The sequence below is a fragment of the Sceloporus occidentalis genome, unplaced genomic scaffold (assembly GCF_023333645.1).
Source record: "Sceloporus occidentalis isolate IW3139 unplaced genomic scaffold, rSceOcc1.0.p SCAF_2, whole genome shotgun sequence".
NCBI classification, from domain to species: domain Eukaryota; kingdom Metazoa; phylum Chordata; class Lepidosauria; order Squamata; family Phrynosomatidae; genus Sceloporus; species Sceloporus occidentalis.
Genome location: NW_028316982.1, coordinates 191,057,946 through 191,076,508, shown reverse-complemented (window position 1 = coordinate 191,076,508; position 18,563 = coordinate 191,057,946). Strand labels below are relative to the sequence as shown.

Below are 18,563 nucleotides of genomic sequence, written 5' to 3'. Positions count from 1 at the left end.
TTTGGTATATTTACAGCCTGAACATATTTTAGTTCTAAGTTAGTATAGTTCTCCTTCACTGATTTCTTTTTAGAAGTCAGCACAGTAATGGTGTAATGTGTGTAATGACATAACTTATACATGAAAATATTGTCTGATTCCTTGTGGTGATTACCAATTTAAAAAGTTAAATCATCCTGTTTCTTGCTCATGCATTTAAATGGCGTGAAGGTAAACAGATGTAACATTCAGTATTATTTTTTCAGATTTCTAGAATGCCTCACTCTTAATTAATTATTGAGTAACTCTTCATTAACTCATTCACTGCTTTGAGTGAACACAGTAATGCAGAAAAATGCCTTATGGAGTCATGCCAATGGCCCTTCTAACAGTGGCATTGCTGAGGTTGCTTTCATCTGATGTGGGGGGGGGGGGGACTGCCTTGCCTTCCCTCTGGCTGACTGCCCTCCTAGATGGCTTCTGTGAAGGCAGTGCACTGCAACCTTCAGAGAGCCCATCCAGGGTCTGGTGTGGTTGTTTTCTGAGCAACCATGCCAAACCCCAAAGGCAGTCTGTATGAAACATAAATAGATTTCATGTTTTGACTTGAGTCCCTTTCCCAAGATACCTCATTATGTATATGCAAATACTCAAAAAAAAATTTAAAAAAATCTGAAGCCCAAAATACTTCTGGTCGAAAGCATTTCAGATAAGGGAGACTCAACCTGTAGAGGAAAGTAGTAATTTTTCAGATAATTTAACCTGGCAAAAATGGGATGGCATTCTATTAGTGACTTTATATTTGGTTGTTACAGAGGGGGGAATTCAACACCTGCCTAATCCCTTCAGAAGGTACCTATCTTTCCCAGGTAATGGCATTTAGTGGTTGGTGAAGAGTATGTTGCGGGGCATGGAAGGGATGGAGTAGCATCCAGCTATGTCCCGGCAGCTGGACACATGACAACACTATTTTCAAGAAAACTTTTAGGAGGACCTAGAAGATGCCTTTGTCATTGTGTATCCAAGTATTGGGACATACCTTGATGTCACTTTGCTGCCATGACACTCTCTACCAGCCACTAAATGGCCATGTTGGGGACTCCTGTCAAGAGACAGGTCAGTCCTGCAGGAGATGAGAAGAGTGATGTGTCATAGTTTCTTTGGAGTGGAACTTTACTCCATCTTGGAATCTTGGATTTTAACCATGCTGTGATCCTTTTCAGCTGGCATACAAAGGGGTGAAACAGACCGCCCCAAAGGGGGTGGCTTCAAGCCAGGTTGGGGCCAAGGCAACCGCACACCATGGCCCCAATCCAACCAAAATCCGGCCCAAACTCCTATTTGCAGTGGATTGAAGCTGCTCCATCTCTGCTTCAGCTGGCTTCCAGCTGGCTTGTGGGTGTGTGGCATCTAAACGCCATGCCTCAACTTGCCCAAAGCCACCAGGCATGTAATTGCTGGCATGACTTCCAGGCAACTTGGGGATATGGAGCTTGTAAATGCCACAAACCAAACTGGGTTGAAGCTGGCTGAAGCAGCTGTTCTGTTCGAGACCTAAATCTATAAAAATGTAATGATAGAATAGATAGAGTGTAAAAGGTTCCACAAACTGTCTGGAGCTATAAACAGTTTGAAAATCTGCAACTTTGAATTCAGATTTTTTTGAAATGGCCAGTGCAACATTGTTTGAAATTTGTCATTTGTTCCATAATTTTAATTGAAATATCCCATTCCAAACATATAACATTGTTGTCTTACTCTCTAGATCAGGGGTAGGCAACCTGCGGCCCGCGGGCCAGATGCGGCCTGACAAGGCCTTAGCACCGGCCCCAGCCCGGTCCTGCCGCCGATTGCCACCGGAGCCTTTGGCCTCTCACGTGAGGGCGTGGGGCCTTTGGCCTATCAGGAGGAGGCGGGCAAGGGGGGCAAGCAGCAGACAAGGGGGGCAAGCGGCAGGCAAGAGGGGCAATTGTCTATAGAAGCCTCCGAAACATGCATTTATATTAACATTTTTTAAAAAATCAGCAAATTTTTTGCGTGTCCTCCATTTTTTTAAAAAGTGTCCTCCATTTGAAATTTTTGTCCTACATTTGTCCCGGCTTATTTATTTATTTAATTTTTTTAAAAAAAAATTATTTACTTATTTAATTTTTGGCTTCGGCCCCCCAGTTGTCTGAGGGACAGAAACCCGGCCCCCAGCTCAAAAAGGTTGCCTAGCCCTGCTCTAGATGTATTGACATTTGGGAGACGAATAGTGCTTTATTCATATCTCCATAAATATATATCAATAAAATAACAAAAACAACCAAAAACGCTTGATTTCTGTTGTTGATACTGTCATTACAAATGAATTCTCTAAAATAATTATCATTTTAATTGTGTCATTTGGTGGAATGTTTTATCTTAGTCTCTTTACTCAATAATTCCACAGTATTTTCCTCTCTTTCAGTAACTTCTCCTGACCAGACTGTTACTGTGGTTACGCAAACTCTGGTAACCAAGGAAACCACCATCTCCAAACAAGAAATGCCATCATCTTTGCTTCTGGAGGTGCCAGCCCTGGCTGAATTCAATAAGGCATGGGCAGACCTCACTGACTGGCTTTCTTTATTGGACCGAGTGATAAAATCCCAGATAGTCACTGTTGGTGATCTTGATGAAATCAATGACATGATCATAAAACAAAAGGTATGTGAATTATATAGATACTTATTTTTCTACATAACAATAGAAGTAGATACTACAAATTCAATGTTAATAGGAAACACACAAAACATTTTATCAAATCTATTGCATATATGTTCTTTGGGGAAATGATTTCACACAGGAATCTCATATTATACCATTGAAAATAATTTGTCCACTTCTTCACGTGTTTAAAAAAGTATAATAATTGCTCCCATTTTAGAGAAATGAAGGGAAAGAAGGGGGGAAACAATGGGGTCACTGTACATATTTTCTTTGCAATAAGCCAATTACTCTGGAATTGAGATGCCAAGATATGGCATTTTCAAAAGGCAGTAAATAGGTTAAACAGTACATGATGCAAGCAGAATAAGTAAACATCTTACCTTTTTATGCTAGAATATTTCTCTAAGAACTTTCCGAGAGGCTTGTATCCTGCTGTCATCCTATTATAAAAAGCTTCTCAATCTACTTAAAGAAAAGAGCGTCTCATTAATGCAAGTGTTTTGTCAGCAAACTGTTTAAGAGCTACTTATCTTTGAAAACACACAAAAATATGGAAATCTATATGCATGGACAAAAACAAAACTTTAACTTCAGCAACTCTGGTGCAATAAAATTAATTTGTTTATTATATAGCCTGAAAGTAATTACCTGCCTCCTAGATTTAACATTGTTCACTGTAAATGATACAGCTTGCATGAGCAAAACTTTAAGTGCTATGCTTCCATTCCACTGATCCTTTGTGGACTGAATTGAGTTTTTCTTTGATATACAACATTGTTGCAACCTTCTTCTAGTGCAAAGTGTAATTTCTTCAATATAAATCCCGTTAAACAGTTTTACATATTTTAATTGTATGTGTAACAACCACACAGCAGGTGCATAAATACCATAAAAGATTTTAATTTAAGAACTAAACTTTACCTGAATGAAAATTATAACTATTTATAATTGGTCCATGAGTAAGAATTAGACTTCATAAATGTAACTGTGGTTGTTGTCAATTGGCATCCCATTTCTTTTAAGTGCCACAATGCAAATATTAACCTACATCTAGCAAAATGGGCCATTTTGCCAGAAACATGTTTTGTTCCATAATTCACACAGAACTCAACCTGTAAGTCAGGTATTTATAACTCAGGCTGCATCTGCACTGGAGAAATAATGTGATTTGATGCCACTTTAATTGCCATGGCTCCATGCAATGGAATTTTGGACATGGTCAGTTATTGTGACACCAGAGCTCTGTCATAGTCCCTTGAAAAGTTGTAAACAACATTGCTGAATTTAAGTTGCCTCCCATGTATAATATTTTTTAAGAACTTCCTCCCTCAAAAAAAAAAAAAAAAAAAAAAAAAAACCAAACAAACAACTAGACATATATTATTTGCACTTTTTGCAAGGGTGAATGACTACTACTCAAACCAAATATTCCATTTCATATGGGCATGTGTTTTCTGCCTATTTGTATTTCATTGTTGTGGAATATGCTTGATCCTATACCAACAAATATGTGTGTGAGGATGATACATTTTTATATCCCACAATACATTGAAATTTGTAATCAGATTAAGGTACTCAGTTTTTAAAAAATCTGCCTGCATGAGGGATAAATATTTTCTAAATGCGCAAATGCTTTTTAAAATTCTCCCAGATATGCATAAGCAAGCCATTCTATCCTCCATCGCAAGATGTGACATGATAACAGTAAAAAAGAAATTGAGACATGTAGTCAATGGAGAAAATAATAAACTCAATGTGTAGTTATACCTGTATTGGACCTCTGATATAGCTTAAAAGTCAAGCTTATAAGTCCTTCAGGATCCTGGTCTGAAATTAGCTAAGACGGAAACACTTTCTTCATGCACATCATATTCATATCTGGCTAAGGTCCAAAGGGAGAAGAAACAGATAAAAGGAAGGCTAATCACACACAGAGAGACTTACAGACAAACATGTACATTATATTTTCATTTATAAGTCACCTTGCATTTTCATTTTATCATATAAAGGTGGGACATAGTCAGAAAAATAATTAAAGGGAGGAAAGGAGTACAGAAACTCACAGTAGCTTCCAATCATAAACAAAATCAGCAGTGTTTCCACACGTTTTCTTCAGTAGTAGAGAATCGCAGTATATCTGAAACATAGCAAGTACTGCATCTGTTATTTGTAAGAATGCTGTGTAATATATTTAAATTTTTCTTGTTGGTGACAAATTTTCTTCTTTTTTTAGAGCAATAAGAATCAAAGCTACATTAATTTACATAAATATTTTCCTGTAGCAGCACAAGCCTGCACATTTGTCTCTCTGTCTATGAACATGTTTGAAACATATCCTTATGTAGATGTAAACATTGTAATGGAATGGAAAAATCCTTTGTAGTTTTTGTGGATCACCACAAATGGATCTTGTTCTTGCACAGAGCCATGTTTGGAATATTTTGGAAATAAAATATTTAAATAGTTTTTGGTGGAAAATATATCCGCATGCCTCTAACACAAATGCCTAGACAAACCAAAATGTTATTCCCACATATGCTGTAAAAATGAGGAATGTTCTCTATTTTTGCATTTCTATCTCAGCTGCCGGAAGCTTCTCCTTTTGGCTTTTTTCCCTTGTAGTTTTAACTTTGGCTGTGTTTAATGATTCTTCAGACTGTCTTTCCAGCTGATAGTTGTTTCATGATCCCTTTAGTCATTTCCTTCAGTTGGACTTCCAATTTTGCTTTGTGGTTTCTGTAAGTAGTGTATTGCCGTCTGAACCCTCTTTTTAAAAGTACGTCTCCTGTGGTGGGAAGATTGTATGAACTGATGGTCATTCTAAATGTCTATTCAGTTTGTTTGAAGGGCAAAGTGAACAGGCCTTCACTTGAACTTCACTAACAAGGATACAGGAATAGCCCCCTCTAAAACTGGTGATTGATGGGAAAGCAACTCAGCTCTGAGAATTAATGTATTCAGTTTTAGATTCCGTGGCTTTGACCTCTAGCACAATTCTGACAACTCCAGACCAGAAGCCTACTCACAGCCAGTATCCCAAGTTATTCCCCCAGCCTTAGTTATATCCTGTTTAGATTACTGTGATGAATTCAATGTGAGGCTACCTCTGAAGATGGTCAGTTGGTACAAAGAAACGCAGCCGGAATGTTAAATGGGGCTGATTGCAAGGATCATGCAGTTCCTTGCTACACAACTCCACTGGTTACCAGACTGTTAGAGACACAATTAAGAGTACAGGTTGTAACTGCTAAAGCCCTGTATGGTTCAGACCAAGGTAATCTAGTAGCCCGTATCTTCTGATAGGAGACTAACCAGTCCCTGAGATCCTCAGGAAATGGCATTATCTGTGTCGCACAATGTCCACAGTTATGTCTGTTGGGGTCACAAAATAGGAAATTATTGCCAGTGCCTATGAGCCATGGAACTTCCATCGTTGCTAATCTTCCATCAGCAGGGCCTTTTAAAAATTTCAAGTCTTTTGAAAACTGAATGTTGTTGGTGTTTTAAGAGGTTATAAGATTGTGCTGGTTTTAAACAGCATCACCACCATATATTATTCAAACAAGCAAAGAGGCCAGTAATCACTGATGCTGCCACATGTCACTCTTTAACTCTAAGCCTGATACATCAGCAACAATCATGTCATAGCTATATAATACACTTGGCAAAAATGTGATGTTTTAGGTGAGCCTCTCAATAGATACAAAGTTGCTATTCATGAATAGTATCTTCCTATTTCTGTCTTTCTTTCTTTAGTATTCTCATATGTTGTTAGAAAAGACCACAGTTAGACATAATCGCTTTAGCATGAAGGAGTGCAACACGTATTGTTACAGGATTGTTGTGGGACAGAGATTACATGGTGATGCTTTTCTCCACTTCTGATCTGCCCACTTCTTTTATGTGTTTCCTTAATTTCCTCTGGTACTGACAATGTTATATTACTCTGGCTTGGTGACTTTGAAAGAAAGCATGATGAATCATTACAGTTTCCACATGATGTCTTGTTTTATTATGCCAGAAAATGCAAAGCTTTTTAACAGTTTGGGGTTATCTGTCCATCCTACTGAAAATCCTTCTGATGCTATTCTGTCTTTCATTTCTTCTTGTACCTGAAGGAGAAGGGCCTTTTGTTGCTGTTTCTGGCAAAGCACCTCTGTAGAATATGCTACTTATTAATTTTCTTTCTGTTCCAGAATTATGAAAAAGTAATTGAATAGGTTATTTTCCATCTAGTGTACAAAGCAGCAAATCATAGTCCAATTGTAATCATAGAATTCAAATAAACCTATAAGGACAAAAATAAATGCTTTTTTTGTTTTCTAAGATGTTGAAATTGGATGAGGAGTAGTAACTAAAAGAAATATTCCTGAGCAAGCACCATAATGAGAAAATATGAAAAACTTAGCATTTCTTAATGAAGCTGATTTAGCAGAGAAAGTTCCTGCATCTGCAGAATAGTTATACTTTTGCCCTAAAAAGAAATAAAAAACCCACAATATAATGTGTCCTGTTAGTAGTATTTGTCCCCGGTTATAGAACTCTATGTTGATAAATCACTGACAAGGTCTGTTTGGTTACCAGTATTAACAACAGGAGTTGGGAGTGTTAAACTAGACAGTATTATACATTCATGATTGTAGTTTAGTGTATCTGGTTTCAAAACGAAAGGAAAGGACAAGTCAGGAAAAGACAGGACAGGCAACTGGAACAGGTGATTATGATCAGGTCTGTAGTACACAAGAATGGAGAAATTAATGTGTCCATAAGTAATAGGTGGGTATGCACACACACACACGCACACACACACACACACAACATGGTCCCCTATCAAAATGTGCTCTATTGGTGTCAGTGGCATATTCCCATTTAGGAAGGATGTCAGCTTCATGGGACCAAATTTCTGAAGGTCATGGTATAGGGTAAGAGTGGACAGCTTGTGGGGTTGGAGGGTGGCACTGCCATCTGTAATTTGGGAGCATTCCTCTATCAAGCCCACATAGATTCCCAATTGATATTACTCAAGTCTCCATCAGAAACCTACTTGAATGATCTCCAAGAAGCAATTTCATTAGACTCCTTGGCAATGGGGTAGGGCAAACCTGGCAGAAAATATTAAACACCTTGTGTTTCTAGCACTTTGAACTTTACCTGGAACAAAAAATATATAGTTTTTAGGATGCAACCCATAGTCATTGTAAGACCTAAATAGCCTAAACACACCAGACCCTGTCTGATCTTGGCTGCTAAGCAGGGTCAGACCTGGTTAGTACTTAAATGGGAGACTGCCAATGAATACCAGGTGCTGTAGGAAGGAACTGGAAAAACTACCTCTGAGTATTCCTTGCCTAAGAAAATCCTATGAAATTCATCGGGTCACCATAAATTGACATGTGACTTGAAGGAACGTTCACACAGTCATTGTAATTTTCATATCATATTCTGAACCAGATAAGATTTGTGAAGACTTAAGGAAAGGGACCAATTGTTGTACTTTGTGTATAATTTATTTCTATTTTAATGTTGACTTCTCTGTTTTTAGCTATTTGTGCTAGTTTTAAACTATAAGCCTTCTTGAGTCCCAGTTCTGAGGAATTTTTGATGATGATGATGATGATGATGATGATGATGATGATGATGATGATCACAAGACTGATTCTGTGGCATTATGCAGGATTTTACATGTCTTGGATCTGTCGCTATAAAACATAGATGAGGCATTATTAAACGTTAGAAGGACACACTGGCACCCAGGAACCTCAGAAGGTCATATCCTCCATGCTGCACCCTCCATTATTTAGATCCCAGATGTCCCCAAATACCTTCTAGGGAGTGTGAGTTATTTTAGGTTCAAGAGAGGCCTTTTTACATCTTTTGGATCACTTCCTGTCCCACTGGACCTGAATTGTCTCATGCTCTAGAGGCTATTTGGGGGCATTTGAGGGCCCTGGGAATGACATGTGATATGTTCCTTCTGCTATACAAGGGTACTTGCCATTCTAGCCATAGGGGCTCTTCTCCCAGACCAAGGAACACTAGTGTCATTTATTTTGATGTATGTGTTTGGTCCACATGAGGGAAAATACATATTTCTCCTCCACCCCCTTCCAGAACTGTTGCCTGGCATTTTGCTGTCTGAGCTGAGAAGAAAATGATTCCCCCTCAATCACCCAACTCAAGGTGCATAAATCCAAGGTCAGACAAATTGTGTTGGTACCTAATGTAGAAAGACCTATAAGCTGATCTTTTCTTTTCTGGCAATAAAATAATAAATATCTAAGAATTTGCTATCCTTTTCTGACACCCAGGATCTGTTTCTTGGTGAGACTGTATCTCTTGTCTAATGGTTAGGTCCATCACTATCCACTTTGCTTGAGATCTGAAAAGGTGAGGAGCAGAAGAATTACTGCACTAGCTCTGGCCATGTCAAAGTTCTTGTGCAGTAAATAGTATATTGATCTTGTGTCATTAATGGGGGGGGGGTGTTCTGGGAGAATAGAAGAAAGATAAGGAGATGGTTAGTGTGTTGCACAAAATGGACACTCTTTGTTCAAAAAGGCCTTAAGTATGCCTTTTACTATTGTGCCCTTTCCATATTACCTTTCTGCTTTTATAGAAGATAATATATGATATATAGATTTTGCTATTTCCTTTAATCTATTCTCTGTTTACTTGCATTTTCTCATTTATTAGCTGTTTTCAAACATGTAATTTACTTTTGTATACAGCAATATCCCATTTATCTACAGTACAATATTTATGCAATACAGGAATATGCATAGAATGATCAGCTTTTATTTATACAGACCAAAGACTTGGATTTTGAAAATAATATACTGCTTGCAGAAATGTATTTTAAATTCTAGTCTAAATAGGAGAAAATGGGATCTTTGTTATCTGTTTTCTGAGACAGGATTATTTCTAAATCCTCAACTAGGAACAGATAATAAAGCCAGGAGAGCCCCCAAGGTGAAAACATAGATGAACTGATTTTTTTTACTCAGGAGAGAACCGAAGAGAAAATTGTTTAAAATTTACCCTTTTCTCCCCACAGAAGATTGCCATATAACAAAGGGATAAATAATCTAGTTTTGTGAAGTATGGATGCTAAGCTTTTCTCTGATGTCAGCTCCTATAAAATCACTTTAAAAATCTGTCAGAAACATAATCAGAAATGCCCTTTGATCTAGTTTGCTGCTTCACGCCTGTTCCCATTTGATATAAAAATGCACTTTGTGCAATAAGTGTACAACAGAAAGGACTATAGCTCAAAATAATTGCTGAGAGCTCACAACTCCCTTTTATACCTTTGAAAATCAGCTCAGCATCTTTACTCATTTTCTCCCTAATTACTGGACATAAAGAATGGTAGGACCTTCTGTGTAGTGTTATATATCATGGTACCAGTAATTACACTGATCGAGTTGCCGGCATTCTAAACTTTCTTCTAACCAAAATCATGACCACTGTTCCCTTTTCCATATGACCAAAGAAACATATATATATATATATATAGAAAACATTTTAATTATCTTGATCTTACTTTGACTTTTTTATTTCAGTGAAACATAAGTAATACCCATAGCTCACATAACCATCTCATTTGATGCCTCTTACATTACAGAAAAAGAAAAGAACTGGAGTCTTAATTCAGGTTTAAAGCTGATGTTAGTCCTATATCAAAGTTAATAAGCATAGATTGATCCAGAGCTTCACAGCACATTTGTACAAGGAAAGTGAAATAAGAAACTCTAGAATACTTGGAGTTATAGCATGTGAAAGAATGCTATAAAGAAAAGAGTTTAAAAGGGATCATGGGTGTTCAATGCTCATTCTTAGTTAGACCCTGAGTAAATGTGAATTGGATCTTAATCTGCCTTTGTGCTGCCCTGTGCATCATTATCTAGATTGGAATGATTTATAATAAAAGTACACTGATGTACTCAAATCCTTTAGTGTTTAGACAGGAGTAATTGTGAAGTCCTGTAGAGTCCTGGTGATTGTGCTACATAGGAGAGTTTAATCATCCTCATTGAGGAGCTATATATAAAAGTACTGGCACACAGAAGTGTTTTTCAGTAGTTCTTATGATGGGTCCATAATGTCTGAATTATCCCTGAATATGTTATTACCAGATGCATGAACTTATAAACTGCCATAACAGTCCACAAGCAATCTTTTTCATGCAGATTAAATCAATCTTAGTGAAAAAGCTCAGCAGTTGCAGTTCTATTTATTTCCCACTGCCAGTTAATTTCAACATGAATCTGAATCCCCTCATCTTTCACATCAGTCCACTTATGTGCTGAATCCTCCTGCACTCATGGAGCTGGCACTTGTAGTTACCTATTGCAACTAGGCTATTGAGCATCACATTTTCCTGATGATGTTACTGATGTGCTGTATTGGCCCTCAAAATACATATTTTTGTGCATAGTACATATTTTTTTATTATCATAGTACACTATAATGTGTGTGTGTAAAATTAAAATAATAGCTTGGTACATAGGGGGCAAAGGGTCAGGTGAACAGAACAACCCATTTTCAGTTTCCTGCGCATAATCACACATGAAAATATTGCAAAAATTTAAAAATATTGACATTCTGCACACAAACCAATACACAATGTGAATTGTGTTGACTCTTTGTTGATTTTAAAGGTATATTTCACTGTACATTTGTATTTATTTATTTTCCTCACATATCATTTATAAGCAATTTGGCCTCAGTACTCTAGATCGTTGGTGGCAAACCTATATCACGTGTGCCAGAGATTGCACGCAAAGCTATTTTTCATGACACGTGGAGGGTGGGGAGGAAGAGAAGCAGGCATATACTGGTTCCTACTCCTTCCTGGCTATCCCAGGCCTTCAACTACCTCTGAAGAGGCAGCTCAAGGCCCAGGAAGGCAGGGGGAATTAGTCTGGCCCTGGAATTCCCAACCCCAGAGGACAGAAGTCTCACCCAGGAAGTCCTGTTCCACCCCAGAAGTCCCAGCGCCACCAGTAGGTAACACCTGGTGCCAGAAGGCCTTTTAGTTTGGATACTCAGTCCCTAAAAGGTTCACTATCACTGCTCTAGATGGAACCTATTGATTCAATGATTATACTCTGGTTGAGACTAAGAATAGGCCATTGTCATACAGAGCAGCACAGTATTTGTGGGGGATCTGTTCCAAATCTCTCTACAGATACCAAAATCTGTGGATGCTCAAGTCTCACTGTCCTCAATGGAGATGCAGCCACATGGCTGCACCACCATTGGGGACAATAGGACTTTACCGCCTGAGCCACTAGAAGCTCATCTCACAGCTCTCACTGCACCTGGGGGATGTCTCCTTCTTCGCCTCTTTACCCCCGCCTTCCTCCTCCTCCTCTTCCTCTTGCCCCCCTCTTTCCACACCACTGCCACCACCTTCCTCCTCTTCCTCTTCCTTCCTCCTTTTCCTTCCTCCTCCTCCTCTACCATCCCCACCGGCTTCCTCCTGCTCTTCTTCCTTCCTCCTCCTCCTCTGCTGTCCTCCCACATGGGCTGGAATCCACAGGTGGCAAACTGACAGATATGGAGAGTGGGTCATATCAAGAATGAATAAAGTCAGAACCTGGTGGATTGCAGATTTAGTTATCTGTATCCACTTATTTGGTAAATTTTCTTTTTGTTATGGCACACTGTTGCATGAATATACCAGATCCCAAAATGGTTATGCATAAAATGGCAAGGAAACATTTTGTGAATCCTCTAGGATCACCACATATTTCCAACTTAAAATGCTCTTATATCTTCATGTAACTGCATAACCCTAGATAAAGAAAAACAAGTGACATGATTAAACAAATAGCATGTAAAAATGTTAAGAATCCACCATATTTGCATACTATTTTTAGATACTATTTGGTGCCTGTTAGAACTCCATTGAACAGAAGAAATCATTTCCTGTAACTGTTGGTCAGTCTATCACAGTGATTTTGAGATCATTTTTCCATTCCTTTTTGGAGAATTACTTCAGTTCCATGACATTGTAAGGGCTTCCCTGCATGAACAAGTTCCAGGCCCTGCCAATCTCAATGGGATTCAGGTCCAGACTTTAGTTAGCACTTTCTAAATATGGGATCTCTTTTCCTTCATAGAATCATAGAATCGTAGAGTTGGAAGAGACCACAAGGGCCATCCAGTCCAACCCCCTGCCATGCAGGAACTCTCAATCAAAGCATCCCTGACAGATGGCCATCCAGCCTCTGCTTAAAGACCTCCAAAGAAGGAGACTCCACCACTCTCTGAGGGAGTGTGTTCCACTGTCAAACAGCCCTTACTGTCAGGAAGTTCCTCCTAATGTTGAGGTGGAATCTCTTTTCCTGCAGCTTCGATCCATTGTTCCTGGTCCTGTTCTCTGGAGCAGCAGAAAACAAGCTTCAGCTCCTATATGGTTTGTTGCTTATGGGCTCCTTTTCTACTTAAATTTTTATGAAAACAATCTAATTTCTAAGTTAAGTTCTCTGCACTGTTTTTCTTCCTTATGCTTGAAAAAGAAATTTCTAATGCAGCTTCATGCAAACAATATGCCCCTCTTATCTACTATTCAAGTGGAATGATAGAGAATTTTAAACAGACTAGATAAGATTTGCTGTCTGGAAAATTTACTTATAAAATACCCTAGATAGTTTATATAAAAACTGGACAGAAAAGGAGCCAATAAGCAACCCTAACACCTTTTTCTGGTATTGACTTTTACTAGAGAGAGTGCTTCTCTAACCTGACTGCTCTCTTAAAATCAGTATGTGGATACTATTGCCACTTATCTATATTCATTTTTCCCAAACTGTAGCTATTAAATCAAATGGTGAAGCAACATCCACAAAGACCACAATACAAGATGCCTCTCGGGTTAATCAAACATTAGTGAATCAAATGGGTGAACATAATGAATTGGTCAGTTGTGTTGCTACCTTGCTGAAATCCATGTTGTTGTTCTATTAAGATTTTCCTATGCTTAGATTTGGAGACTGTTCAACAAAAATCTACTGTAAGCTTCTGACATTACATTCAGAAAGCTAACTGGCTTATAGATTTTGGGGTCTGATATCTCACCTTTTTAGTACAGAGGAGAAAAATACTAGACCACTGCCAAGTAGAAATAATTCCTGTTCAGTTAATGGGAGAGAACAGTTTAGCTAGGATCGGTCTACCATGGAGCCAGAAATTGTGGGAGGATGAGTTGGGTGCATTAACACCCTAGGAGACTTTGGAGAGCTGCATTTCACCAGCATACTCTCACCACACACACAAAACCAACTTTTTGCCCTGTAGGGGTTCTTTTACCAAGTTATTAGGCATCCATGGGCCATTTTGGGACCAAGGGCAGGCCTTTAAAAAATGGAAAGTGACCAGAAATCACTTCTGGTTTACTTCCTGTTTCTAAAAAAGGCCCCCTGGACAAAAATGGTCGGGGGGAAAACCCTCTACCAGGCAGAATGGAAATGAAATATTCCAAGGGAAAATGTGTTTTTCTGTAGTTTTCTCTATCTCTTAAGATGACTTCGGAGGCTACTCAAAGAATCCAGTACTGAAGACCTTCTTCAGCCAGCTTGGAGAATTGGAAGATACTCTTAAAAATGTGATAACAGAGAACCTTATTGCACAGGCCCTGGAACAGGCCTGTTGCGTTCTAAAAAGGAATGTGATGGGGATGGCAGGTGACATAGAACACATCTTCCAGGGCCTGTGCAATAAAGTGCTGAGATGTTGGCTTCTGAGTGAAGCTTACAAACGCATATACCTGAATGGACCATGTTCCTAAATTTTACATTGTCCCCTTTTTTCACAACAACACTCAACTCTACCCATCTTTGTTTGATAAAAGCCGACTTCTTTTTCTTTATTAAGGTTTTTTGTATTGAGATAATTTCTTGATCAAGCTCACATGTAAGTTGTATAATTTATTCATTCTGAAACTTCTAACAAGCTTGCCTAATTCCCTTTTCATATTCCTGCATCTGTTGTGGGTTTTGCATGTCCCTTTATAGAATTCACTTCAGCATTAATTTTTTTTTTATTTTGCTTCTCAGAGGTTAGTCAGATAACTTCAAAACTAGATGTTGGCAGTTTTAAATGATTGTATCATTTATAGGGCAGCTTTTGGTTCATTAGTAGCAAGGAAGTTAAGAACAATTTTTCTGACTTTCTGATAGTGTTAATTGCCAACATTATATCTTAAGATAAATAATTAAAGTTTAATTCCAGTTCTGGTCCCAAATACTCATATTATATGCTTTCCAGCTCTTCTGACTTTTGGCAATTCTATCACATTATTTTCTTGGCACAATTTATTGAGAGGAGGTTTGACTTTGCCATTGACTAGAAGAGTGTGATATACTCAAGATTATCCAGTAGGTTTCAGTGGCTGAGCAGGGAATCAAATCTGGACATCCCAGAGTCCTGCTACAATAATCACTCTACTACACCATACTGGCTCTCTTACCCAACTAGAGTAGACTCAATGAATTAATTTCTGAACATTTATATAAAATTATTGATTCAGTGGAAATATCTGGAAGTGGCAATTGAATTTAGGCCTAGGTTTTGTTGTTGCTTTTAAATTTTGGTGAGGTTTTTTTTTATTATTTCCATAGTTTCAGTTACTTGTTTAGATTGGTTTTTTCTTGCTTTATACATCTTGTGTTTTGTGATTTGCATTGCAATAACCATCACCAAAAAAGCAGTTCTGTTTGATAGATAGCACTCCTTCAGTGTTTCAGAACTCCTGGGCTATTTCTCAGAACATATATACATAATTAAGGATTAAATGTAGTCACAAAACAAGCTCTCAAAATATTCATTTTATTTTTATTCTTTGTAATATAAACCTAAATAGCTTCAAGAGCAAAAATTGTTGTAAATCTTTCCCTCAACATCACATTTTTCTTACGTCTGTTAAAACTAGAAAGGCTACTTCAGTAGAGTAAATTTCATGCTGATTTTGACTTGTTCTCTGAAAAAGTGATCTTTATAGAGGAGTCTACACATAATAGTTTAAATGTCTCATGTTACAAATATTATTCATTTTGTGTAATTTTTTCTTCCGTAGTCCTTGCCACCTTTTTTCACAATGTTCAGCATACTGGAATAAATTTATATGTACTATCCCTTATGACATTATTTCACACTAGTAAAAACTATCTTATATAAGACATTTTCAAGCAGAGAGTAAATAAAGATGAGAAAGTTGAACTGAAACAGCAAGAAAAAGAACAACAAACAAAACATAGAAATAATTTTTGGCAGTAAGAGTACTGATCTATTCTATCTGTCATTCCAATACAGACAAGCTCTTCAACATGGTACCATTCCAGAACTGTCATTATGAAGAACTGCTTGTCATCCTCTAATAGCATTTTTATTTTCACAAGAAGATACATTTCATTACTTCTTAAAAATGTAACTCATTCTGAAGCTCTGAACATGGCCTCTCAATATGGCCATTTAGTTAAGCTTTCTTTCTTATGGCTTTTCTTGTTGTGTGCTTTCAAATTGTTTCCAACTTATGATGACCCTAGGGGCAACATACATGAGGTTTTCTGGGGCTCAGAGAGAATGACTCACCCAAGGTTACCCAATGGGGTTCCAAAGAATCAAACCCTCATCTCCAGGGTCATAGTCCAATGTTCAAAGCACTACACCATACTGGTAGCACTGTGTGAAATTTAGATGCAACAGTCCCTGCTTTGTTGTTAATTCAAGACCCAGTTTTCATCAGTTTGAAGCTCATTGTGCTTTCCAGACAGATAATAATATATCTTCCTGTGCTATTTTCTTGTAGGACTTAGAAGAAAACCCAGATACAATTGTTGTTCTTTTCATTTTTAAATATTTTATCAAAAATAAAAGTGGAATCATTGTGACTGCTTCTACATAGGCACTTGATTATCTTGGGGTCACCTACCAAGTAATCACTTAATTGAAAAAGATAGTGAATGTCTTTTAATATACAGCCCAATAGCAGCGATTGCTCACACTTTTGAATTTTAAGAGACCCAAACTCAAGTGAATTACTTTCATTGATGAATTACAGCTCTGAGGAGAGAGCTTTGGAAAACAAAAATCCAATCTTAAGAGAACTGACCTTTGGTAGGCAAAGAAGTGATAGGTCAACAACATAGCAAATTGTCTTCATATATATGTTCCTTTAGTTTTAGTCCTTCAAATGAAAGGATCTCTGTTACCAAATGTTGGGAGAGATATAATTCAGTGCCAGTCTGACTTGTAGCAAATAAAACAGAGTTGTAACAGATAGAACAGAGTTGGAAATGTATGTATGTTTAACAGATAGAACAGAGTTGGAAATGTATATGTAACAAGAACAATGTCTTGAAAGGGCCTCAGTGGCCATCTTCATGATAGTTCCTTTGGAAAGACAGGAACATTGGCAAGGCTTTCCCAAGCAGCAACAATGTGAAGCAGGGATCAATCATTGGTGTTCCACTGCCTGAAGCAATAGCCTTACTTTGCCTATGAAATGTTTTCTATACTGAGAATTACAGACATAGTATGCGGACGTATTATTATTATTATTATTATTATTATTATTATTATTGAGTTTTATAATTTTTGCTCTGAGTTAGTCTTTTAATAACTGCTCAGCAGTGCTTCATCTGAATCTGATGTAAAGGAGTGATTGAGTTGGGTGGCATCTGCATGTTGGTGATACTTAACCTCAGAACTCCAGATGACTTCTCTCAGTGATTGTATATAAATGGTTTAAAACTAAGGATCAAAATAGAGCCAGCACCACTTTCTGGAGTCATTCTACCTGATATGAACAAAATTATTACACTGAGCCTCAATTACCAATCAAAACAGCCTGCCCAGAAGAATATCATAGTCCATAGTAATAACAGTTCTTGAGCAATACAGAAGAATCAACAGAATCACGTGCCTTTGTTCTTCTTTTTCTTTAAGCAAAACATCCATGGTGAACTGAAATCAAGAACCAAAGACCAGACGAGGGACTGGTTAACTCTTTCCCCTCTTGCCATTTATATACTTAATAATATTTTCAGTAGCTTTCCAGGAAAAAAAATACAGCACACAATATTTTCTTCCTGCTGGGAAAAAAACCCAAACAGATTGTACAGTCATTTTGAGTAGACAAAAAAAGAAGAAGGTAATGGCCTACCGACTCTTTCCACACTCCTCTGCTTTCAGGATCAGCCTGATTCTTACTTAGTTCTGCATTAATTGTTAAGGTGGCAATTCTGTATACAACTATTTGAAAGAAACCCTTCAGAAAAACTCAGTGGGACTTGCTTCTGTTACCTTACATAGGATTGTGCTGTTAATCCCTCTGGAAGTTGCTGAGTCAAGGTGGTTCCCTGTCAGCAGGAGCACAATTCTTTGTAATTGCTTTGCACTGCAGTTGCACTCACCTTCAGCCAGGTTGCAGTGTAGAAGAGTTGATATGAGTTAAAGAAATGATACCTTTAGCATAGAATTTGAAAATATGGAGATGCAAGATAAAACAGAAACCTCCTGGATATCTGGAAGATACTAAACGTTTAACTTATTGATCCCGCATCTAATTAGCTCTGTTTTGCTGTATTACAACAGGTATTGGGTTTTTTTTAAAAAAAAATAGTTGCAATAGATAATGGGTGGGCTTTGATCAACCAGTTATGTTAGGGATGGGCAGTTCAGCAGGTGGGGGCAACTTTTACCTGAAGACTCTCCAAGAAATGCACAGGGGGCCAAGAAGCCAAAAAACAAACAAAAAAATACACAAAAACAAACAGCTTCATTTATATACCACTTCATGCCGAACTAGCAGTGTCTAAGCGGTTTACAAATGTAAGCTAATTGCCCCCAACAATCTGGGTACTCAAAACAAAAACAAGTCAGAAGCG

At 37.8% G+C, this 18,563-nt stretch overlaps 1 protein-coding gene across 9 annotated transcripts in view; it reads left to right on the top strand.

Annotated features, from left to right (window-relative positions):
* The window catches only part of LOC149319486 (dystrophin-like), a 1,434,671-nt gene that overhangs the window by 1,032,986 nt on the left and 383,122 nt on the right, over positions 1–18,563 (top strand). For all 9 annotated transcript variants that reach the window (XM_089511816.1, XM_089511819.1, XM_089511811.1 and 6 more), the window contains one exon: positions 2,429–2,667. In XM_089511816.1, the coding sequence (XP_089367942.1) occupies positions 2,429–2,667 (239 nt within the window). The remainder of the gene's footprint in view (positions 1–2,428; positions 2,668–18,563) is intronic.